Consider the following 10,346-nt stretch of genomic DNA (forward strand, 5'->3'; position numbering starts at 1 on the left):
TCCTGTAAACAAACGTTGGTTTTCACGAGACTCACCGGCGCATGCTCAACGCCGGCATCTTACGTCATGCTCCCGGAGCTGCTTCCATGTAGGACTGTTGGCGCAAGCTAGATTAAAGTGATTATTACGTTTTGAATATGGATATTTTTCTTACAAAAACGCAGGGGGCCTTTGTTCACCCCTGGGAGCCGTGTGAGACACTTTTTATTATGGATGGATGCGCTTTATTTAACTTCTTTTGGACTGAAGCACTGCAACACCCGCTGACTGCAATGATAGAGCTTGGAATAGCCAGGACAATTTTTAATATAACTCCGACTGGATTCGTCTGAAAGAAGAAAGTCATATACACCTAGGATGCCTTGGGGGTGAGTAAAACACAGCCTAATTTTCATTTTTTGGGTGAACTAACCCTTTAAACCAGCTCATGACCAGCTAAGTACCAGCTTAAACCAGCTCAAACCAGCAGCCATGCTTCAAAACATACCTAACCAGCATATGCTGGATTTTTCAACAGGGTGGCAACTTTTTTTTTTTAAATGCTGGCTTAATACATTGCTATATGGTTGCTTGGAAGGATGCATGTCAATAAAACAGACGGTTTAATAAACAAGCATTTGAAGAAAACCCCATGAGCAATAGTGACAGTGATAGTTAAGTATAAGTACTAGTCATAATAATGATGGCCTTGGCAAAGCACTCAGTTTAGACGACTTAATTAATCAGATGTCCTGCATTTCCTCCTTCATACCTCTTGGCAGTCAGAGAAGAACTTGTGTAACTGGTGTGAAGCAGCAAGCATCTGTCCTCGCGTCTCCATCAGCTCCAGCAGATCCGCCCAGGCCTCGTTCACCCCATCCTTCCATTCAGCGATGGTGGCTGCATCCCCATGCCCGTAATCTATGAGCTCATCAACCATCTGGTTGACAGCTGTGACCCTCTCCTGCCCCAGGCTCCCAGTCTCCGATGCAAACTCTGTGAATTTCTCCTGCAGAATCTGCAGGATCAGGATTTGAGTGTTAAGAAACGGAAGAATTACAAGAGCTACAGCTGATCATGTTTAGGGGCAGATAAATATGAAATAGCTGAAGCAACTGACCGTGACATGCTCGAAGTCCTGTCCGAGTTCAGTGGAGCTGGCGATGACCTCCCTCTCTGCTATCCACTGCTCAAGTTCATCCACCTCTCTGTTGAGCTGATAGAGCCAGTACTGTTGCTCCAGACGAGACTTCCTCTCCTCCACCAGGTCCTTCAGAGACACGTACAGCCTGTCGATCTGAGACTGATGCTTACTGATCTGCTCACTGAGGCATAAGCACACAAACACACATAGATTTAATTCAAAGGAAAACAAATCTTGAAAGGTGTTATCACTGGAATACAAAGAATGGCATCTGTGATGGCACAAAAGTGAAACTAGATAAGCAAAAGATTGTTGTGTGTTTGTATGCTTGATTGGGTCAGTAAGTACTGCTGCTCATTTACCAGTCTGGATGTCCGAGCTCCAGCAGCTGTCTGCACTGCTGAGAAAGCATTCCGATGGTCTCAGCATAGTCCTCTATGGTCTGCTCTAGCGCCAGCTGTTTCTTCAGCAGCTGCAGAGTACTGGCTTCATCCTTAAGCGAGAGAGGACACAGCTCAGATACACATTGCTCCAATGTCATCATCTATAACAGGGGTGTCAAGCTCAATTCCTGGAGGGCCAGAGCCCTGCAGAGTTTAGATTCAACCCTAATTAAACACACCTGATCCAACTAATCAAGTCCTTCAGGCTTATTTGAAAGCTACATGGTATGTGTGTTGGAGCAGGGTTGCAACAAAACTCTGCAGGGCTCCGGCCCTCCAGGAATTGAGTTTGACACCCCTGCTCTTACTTGTTTCCTAGCTTTCTAATAAAACTAGCACTGTTTATTATGAGAATATTTTTGACTCTGTGATGAATTGTTTATGTTCCGCTATTGTAAGTCACTTTGGAAAACAGCATCTGCTAAATGCATAAACCTAAATTGTAACATTTTTGAGATGCATGTACTTTATGTACCATATATAATGTACATAATGTGTGTGTATATATATGAGCCAGAAAGCTAACATTTTGTTTATTTGATACTGTTTTATTTAAACAACATTTTACCCAATACCTATCACCCCAGTATGGCTGTTAGGTGTTTCCCACCCCCACCTGACCTGTCTGTTCTCTTCTCCTACCTTTCCCGTCTCTTCATTCATCATGTGCAGTTCCTGCTCGCTGAGCCAGGCCTCCACCTCTCCCGCATCAAAGTAGTACTGCTGCGCCTGGTACATGACATCCAGCCGGAGCTGCCGGTGCTCGGTCTCGGTCCACAGCGCCTCCCACAGCTGATGGAGCTGCTCCATGCCGGCCCTGATGCTGTCTGCCTCCGGACTGCGGATGGACGCGATCACACCTGCTCTCTCCAGAACATCCTCCACACATCCACGATGACCTTGAAGCTCTCTCTGCAGACTCTAAGAGGAGATGACCATGAGAAACAGAGCCTTGAGAGTTCTGTTCAGTAGAGTTTTTTGATGCTGTCTTACTTGATTCTTCTTCATGAGTTGCTGTACAGCTTGTAAACTTGTGCCATGTTCCTGAGAAGTGGCCACTGGAAGACGCTCTTGTATCCACAACTGCAGACAAACACATTCACAACATGTTGCACATTTCAAAATGTATTAAAGCTAATAGTTATAATGCGGTTGCTAAACTCACAATTTCATCCTCAAGGTCACGGCCCACTTGGTGCACTTCTTTAGAGGCCAGGAGGATACGACGTCTCTCTTTCAGAGGCTCAATCAGTCGTACAATTCGCGTTTCCACCCCGGCTTGTCTCTCGCACACCTTTTCCATCACCTGCCCCTGCTGAGGGATGGAGGCCGCCTGGGCCTGCAGCTCTCCAACCTCTTTATACCACTCCTCCATCTGACACTCCATCGTCTGTTAGAGGTGAAGGTGGAGTGAACATGATGAATGAGCAAAAGAACATCAATGAAGAGGTCGTTTGAAGTGTGGGACAGGAAGGACGGACAGGAGAACGAAGTGGATGTCAAAGAGAGAAGGTTGGAGAGATACAAAGTTCAGCACAGAGGAGCACAGTTAAAAATGTCGACAGTATAGATAGTGGGAAAGAGGAGAGGAAGAACACCAGAAAGACCAAAGGAGACAGGAAGTGAGTTATGACATCATCATAAACCTTTCAAACTTCCAAAGAAAACGCTCATCAATGTTAAAATGTGCTTGTAAAAAGCTTGATTCCTTAAAAATGGCAAATTACACTAGGTTTGATAGCAAAGATATCAGGACATACACTAACATTCAAAAGTTTGGTGTCAGAAAGAAATTAATACTTCAGCAAGGATGCATTACATTTATTGAAAGTGACCGTAAAGACATTTATGAAGACATCATTTCAAATAAATGCTGTTCTACTGAGCGTTCCATTCATCAAATAATCTTGAGAATAAAGTATCACAGTTTCAAAAATATTAAACAGCACAACTATTTCAACATTGATAATAATAATAATAATAAATGTTTCTTTAGCAGCAAATCGGCATATTATTAATGAATTCATGATTTCTGATCATGTGACACTGAAGACTGAAGACTAATGATGCTCAAAATTCTACTTTGATCACAGGAAAAATTTTTGAAAGTTAACAAAGTTTTAAAATATATTAAAAATAGAAAACATCATATTTCACAATATTACTTTTTACTGTATTTTTGATAAAATAAATGCAGCCTAAATACCAAACCCAAACTTTTGAATGGGTAGTGTAAAAAAAGATCCACATGCCGTAACCCATTCGGGTCAGATGTTACATAAATTAAGACAGTGAAGTGAACCAGAGTAAATGACCAATCCAAACTCATATATCAAGGGCTACAGTAATGGGATTCAAACCTGTGACCTACTATTACAAACACACCATTGCTATTTTCATTATGAAATGAGACGCAGCAATTCATTGACTTAAAGGGATAGTTCACCCAAAAATGAAAATTCTGTCATGTTAACGTCAAACTAGAAGAGACTTCATGTTCTGCATTATTATTAATAACTGCATATTATTCCTACTATTACAAAAAATGCAAATGAACCTTAAAAAGAATCTAGAATCAGAATTACTACTTGAAATGTTTCATTTTGACTGGCATACCTAAAAACATATTTTAAAAATATTTTAGAGAGCTTAAATTTTTAATTACAGTAAATGCTACTGAAGACAAAATGTTTGAAATATGCTGATGTATAAAAGGACAGGAAATATAACACAATAAAAACCACACACTCCCATACACACACACACACAAACACAGGCGCTTCATAGGACTGGTCATTCTGCATTGACCGCTACCTATGATGCACACATGAAATATATTCTGGTGAAGACTGATGGGAATTTAAAGAATGTAGAAGCAAATTGAAAGAAAGAGAGAGGGTGTGTGCAAATCAAGAAAGCGAAATGAAGATGCTACAATACCGCTGATGAGGGTGGAGTGACGTGGGGACAGAGCTGAAACTGAACTCAGATCAGCTGAGAGCCATGGCATGCTGTCAGAGAGGAGAGCCACACCAGCGACATGAATCACACTCATACGGTGGACAGTGATGAGGCTCATATTACCAGTAAATGCAGCAGTGGAAAATAAAATAAAAGTCTTCAGCGCAGGAAAGAAATAAAGAGGAAATTAAAGGCATGTTGGAAACCAGCAATCTGACAGATCAAAAATAAAAGCAAGATCTGGAGGAAACATCATCTTGTTGATGCACAAAACTTGTGAGGCTGAAAGCTGCTGATACATGCGTCTGTGAAATAAGAGTAAAGACCTGTAGTTTCTTCAGCTGCTTGTTGACTGTGGTCAGGTCCTGGCCGTAGTCCACGTGTGCCAGGTGTCCCTCAAGCTGCTCGAGTCGCTGGTCCAGGCTGGAGTAGCTCTGTACCAGCAGGTCGGCCCGGTTGGCCTCGAACAGCTGCCGGGCTTTGGCTTGTGTGGTGCTCTCCAGATCCTGCCAGCACTCACGGATCTCCTCCAGCTTCTTCTTCACCAGCGCGCTCAGCTCCGGCTTCTCCTGCATTAACCTCTGGCCCTCCTGAGAAAACCGATAACACACAGAGAAAACCATCAGTATTCAAAGGTGAAAACTAGTGGCACAAAATGGAACTGCACAAATAAATGATAGCATCCAGATAGGATTCCCAAACACTGCTACCCTTGTGAAAAATAAAAAATAAAAAAAATTCCAACAGTGCACTTTAGCATATTATTAGTGTTTATTATGGAAATATTTATTTCTAAGTGTAGGCTGAATATGTTTTCAGATGCTTATTTGCATGTTATTTATAATTAAATTATTATAATTATAGTTTAAATGTATATTAAATGTAATTAGTTGAACCTAACAGTGCTTTTTTACCTAAATATTACAACTTTATATGTAATTGCATAATTGAAGTAATGATAAAACTTGTATGTCATGTATTTAAACATATTTGTAATTACACATTTCATATACATATTTTTCATTTACATATGCCTATGTTGTTCAGCACAAAATAAGTGTATACAACATATATACATAGTTGAAGACAATATTAGTAGCCCCCCTATGAAATTTCAGTTTGTTTTCAGAGATGTCCCAAGTGATGTTTAACAGAGCAAGGGAATTTTAACACAGTATTCCTTATTATATTTTTCATCTGGAGAAAGCCTTATTTATTTCAATTTTGCCTGGAATAAAATAATTATTTAAAAAATTAAAAAATTGCTAAAGTCAATATTATTAGCCCTCTTAAGAAATGATCTGTTTGATTGGCTACGGAACAAACCACTGTTGTTAAATGACTTGCCTAACTAACCTAATTTGCCTAATTAACCTAATTAATTGTCTAAGCCTTTAAATTACACTGTAAACTGAGGATTAGTATCTTTCAAAACAACTAGTAAAATAATATGTACTGTCATCATGGCAAAGACAAAAAAAAATTTGCTTAGACTTGAGAAAAATTATTGTTAACGCTCACAAAGGAGGAGAAGCATATACACGTTTATCAAAGCATTTTCAAGTGTCAAGAACAGCCGTGAGAAGTATTATCAAGAAGTTTGAAGAGACCCACACAGTGGAGAACAGAGGCAGGAAGTGAAAGATTTCTAAAACTTTGTAAAGAAAACCATTGAGAGAGGTTTCTAAAGACCCAAGAATGACTGCCAAGACACTAGTGAATGATTTAGTCAAGTCTGGGATTGATATCTCAACGAAGATGGACACTAGAGGCCCGGGCAGGAATGGACTGCGAGGTTGCCGACCAAGAAAAACTCCTCTTCTAAAGAAGAGACACTTCCAAGGTAGACTGAAGTTTGAAGGACAACCTGGAGAAAAACGATGTATACTAAAAATGTGTCCTTTGGTCAGATGAGACAAAAGTAGAGCTCTTTGGCCATAGAGAAATGTTTGGAGCCTATGTTTGGAGTAAGAAGGGACAGGTGCTCAACCCAAAGAACACCGTCTCCAGAGTGAAACATGGAGGAGGGAGTGTAATGCTGTGGAGTTGTTTCAGTGCGTTTGGAACTGGGAATCTCGTCAGGGTCAAAGTAATCGTGAAAACGGAAGACTACGAGAAGATTTTGAAAGACAACCTGCAACAAAAGATGGTTTGGGTCGACGTTTTGTCATAGCTACTCAAAGCATACCTCATTTCTGGTGTAGAACAACTGTACCTCCAAATGAGCATAGTGAACGTCCTTGACTGGCCTGCACAAAGCCCAGACTGAAGACCAGAGTCCATGCCAGGAGACCAACAAATCTGGAGGAGCTTGAGAGATTTGCTAAGGAGGAATGGGCTGCGACTCCTCAGGAGACATGCCTGAAACTTGTTGAGAACTACAACAAACAACTAAAGGCTGTTATCAAGCAAAAGGGATACACCATTGACTATTAACATCAGAGGGCTAATAATTTTGACCTGTAGACTTTTTTTATTCTTGGTTATAATTTTGTTTCTATTTGTATTACAAACATTCCAAGATCCTAAATAAACTATTATGTTTAGAAATGCTGTGTTGAAAAGAATCTTCTCTCTGTTAAACAGCACTTGGGAATTATTAAAAAAAAAAAAAGAAATATTTTATAGGGGGCTAATAATATTGTCTTCAATTATATATAACTATATATATATATATATACACACACACACACATTAAAAAATTTGACTGTAAAATGAACTTGTGCAGTAAACGGTTAGAGTCATGACTTGAACTGAATCAATGGATTTTTTTTTAGCCAATTCAATTAAACTGAAAGACTGGAATCACTTAAATGTATCAGACTTCTCAAAACTAAACAAGCGCATAAAAGTTAACATGGAAACAACAATAGCATAAACATCCTCCATCTCTGCTTTTAGCAATAAAAGCACAAAAAAAAATACACTGGCTAAATCTGATGAACTAGTCATTATCAGCTCACAGTGATCACAGCTCGGTGTAACAGAGTGCTGAGGACTGTGATTCACACGAGTACAGTTGGTCGCATCTGGACTCCAGCCTACCTAAAAAAAACCCGCACCTGCGTCACTTCAGATCAGCTCAGGACAGAGAAAGCTGATCTAACGATGAGAGCAGATGCTCCATCACAGACACACACAGATTATAAAACTGCTGAAGACACTCATCTGTGCCTCTGCATTTAGATTAAAAAGTTAGAACTATAGAAACAGTGCATAAAGCTATTAGCTACTTTCACTATTACTACATTTGTGAAAAAGAAGTGCGCTTAATTGTATTGAATGTGGATTGTGGTGTACTTCAGATCTTTTAAGTATATTTTTTAAAGAACTCTACTTGCTGATAATATAATATTAATTAAATAAAACACCACTTTAGTGTACTTAAAAAGAGTACACCTAAGTACACACTTAAGTACACTTTTAAAAGTGCACTTTGTTATAAAGTCAAATTAAAAGTTGTAAAGTACATCTTAAATCATTGTTTTAATAATCTTTTGTCATTCTTTAAAGAAGTATGCCACAGCCATATCGCCCTGCAGCCCAAGACTGGTTGCCCACTGAAGCTAAACTGGATTGAGCCTGGTCAGTACCTGGATGGGAGACCTCCTGGGAAATCTAGGTTGCCGTTGGAAGAGGTGTTAGGGAGGCCAGCAGGGGGTGCTCACCCTGTGGTCTGTGTGGGTCCTAACGCCCCAGTGTAGTAGTCTCAGCCTCAGACGTCACGCCCACGGACTGCTGGCTGAACGTCTGATGCATATGGCACACAAAAGTGGAAACACTTCAGGAGTTTCGAAGTCGTCATCGGATTGGTTGAATTATACAGGATTTCCGGGAGACGTGTGTGTCGCTTTCTATAACGTTCCGCCTGGAAACAAAGATGCCGTGGTGCCAAAACCCCTCACGAAAGAAGAAAGCAGTCGTGTTTACAACTGTGACGACGAGTGCTTATCACGATCAAGTAAACACTGGATTTTCAAAAGTATGTGAAATATTCAAAGTTTGCGGCATAGAATCTTTAAAATATGTCAGAGTTTTACACATCCGGCCTGTTATTGTGGCGACATTTCCACGCCCCGAAACGTGACGCTGAACGAAACGAACTGTGATTAGTTGTTTGACATGTCCGTCAAACGGCCTCATGGGCGGGCCTTGGCCAATAAAAGCTGCCATGGATTCCAGACCTTCAGCTGTCAGTCTGAAGGTCTGGCTATGCGAGACTACCAGTGTAGTGACGGGGTCACTATATTGTAAAAAGCACCGTCCTTCGGATAAGACGTTAAACCGAGGTCCTGACTCTCTGTGGTCAATCCCATGGCACTTCTCATAAAAGAGTAGGGGTGTAACCCCAGTGTCCTGGCCAAATTGCCGCCACTGGCCCTTGTCAATCATGGCCTCCTAATAATCCCTATTCATTGAGTTGGCTCTATGACTCTCTCTCCTCTCCACCTGTAGCTGGTGTGTGGTGAGCGCACACTGCTGCACACTGGTGGTGGTTAAGGAGAGACCCCCCACATGAAGCAGCAATCCACAATAAAGTGCTATATAAATGCCTCATTCATTCATTCATTCAAGTACTGTACACTTATTTTGATGTGTTGAATAACATAATAAAGCACATGTAAAATGCTTGATTAAGTAGTGTGTTATTCAATATTACATTTAAAGTTAATATATTTTAAATGTAATAATTCCTCATTACAAATGCTTAATTGCAAAAATATTTAAATACTTGACATACAAGTTTCAATAGAAATTAATAGATATTTAAATTTATCATTAGCAATGTTTCATATTTGCATACTTAAAGGGATAGTTCACCCAAAAATGAAAATTCTGTCATTAATTGCTCACCCTCATGTCGTTCCAAACCCGTAAAATTAAGATATTTTTGATGAAATCCGAGAGCTTTCTGACCCTGCATAGACAGCAACGCAACAGAAATGTTGTCAGACCAGCAATGTAGTAAGGACTTCGTTAAAATAGTCCATGTGACATCAGTGGTTCAACTGTAATTTTATGAAGCTATGAGAATATTGTTGTGCGCAAAGAAAACAAAAATAACGACTTTTTAACAATTCTTATCCACTGTGCATCATTAGCTGCAGGGCTTGTTTATGAGCAGAGGAATGCACACGCATGCGTCGAACATTTCAGTTGCATTGCTGTCTATGCAGAGTCAGAAAACTGTCAGATTTCATCAAAAATATCTTAATTTGTGTTTCGAGGGGTGAACAAAGGTCTTACAGGTTTGTAACGACCTAAGAGTGAATAATTAATGACAGAATTTGTATTTTTGGGTGAACTAACCCTTTAAGTACTGTATATATGTTAACAGTATATTATATATTTATTATATATTTTTTAACAGTACTCTAAATGTGCTAAAGTGTACTTTTTCACAAGGGTAGTGCTCATAGTGTTAGGGGTTTGATCCTAATTATTAAGAGTTGGCATGCAACTCCCACCTTGTAACCAATCAGAATGTGCTAGCAATTGCATAGCAACATAAAAAAACAACTCAAGACATCTTACCAACCACATAGCAATGACCTGCAAACACCCTAACACAACGGACACAAACTTTTGCATGGAAAAGGTCAACAATCACTCAAATGTTCTGTGGAAAATGTAAAAACCTATTTATATCTCATTGTTTCTGTTTTGTTTCATTGTTCGTTCACCAAATACTCTTGTGCAAAAGATGTTTTTGGCGAACGTTTTGTATTTGAATGTATTACAGACAGGTCTACTAAAGCTGGCACGAGTGCAGACTAAACTGGTACACCTCACACACACACACACACACACACACACAC

At 39.9% G+C, this 10,346-nt stretch overlaps 1 protein-coding gene across 1 annotated transcript in view; it reads right to left on the reverse strand.

Annotated features, from left to right (window-relative positions):
• Positions 1-10,346, reverse strand: part of LOC107672319 (spectrin beta chain, non-erythrocytic 4-like) — a 72,744-nt gene that overhangs the window by 19,815 nt on the left and 42,583 nt on the right. Inside the window, exons 19-25 of the mRNA XM_016465499.1 lie at positions 4,854-5,117; positions 2,732-2,956; positions 2,560-2,649; positions 2,209-2,487; positions 1,486-1,616; positions 1,100-1,304; positions 752-997 (exon numbers count right to left, since the gene is read on the reverse strand). Of these exons, the coding sequence (XP_016320985.1) occupies positions 752-997; positions 1,100-1,304; positions 1,486-1,616; positions 2,209-2,487; positions 2,560-2,649; positions 2,732-2,956; positions 4,854-5,117 (1,440 nt within the window). The remainder of the gene's footprint in view (positions 1-751; positions 998-1,099; positions 1,305-1,485; positions 1,617-2,208; positions 2,488-2,559; positions 2,650-2,731; positions 2,957-4,853; positions 5,118-10,346) is intronic.

Source organism: Sinocyclocheilus anshuiensis, unplaced genomic scaffold, assembly GCF_001515605.1.
Source record: "Sinocyclocheilus anshuiensis isolate Anshui unplaced genomic scaffold, SAMN03320099.WGS_v1.1 scaffold297, whole genome shotgun sequence".
NCBI classification, from domain to species: domain Eukaryota; kingdom Metazoa; phylum Chordata; class Actinopteri; order Cypriniformes; family Cyprinidae; genus Sinocyclocheilus; species Sinocyclocheilus anshuiensis.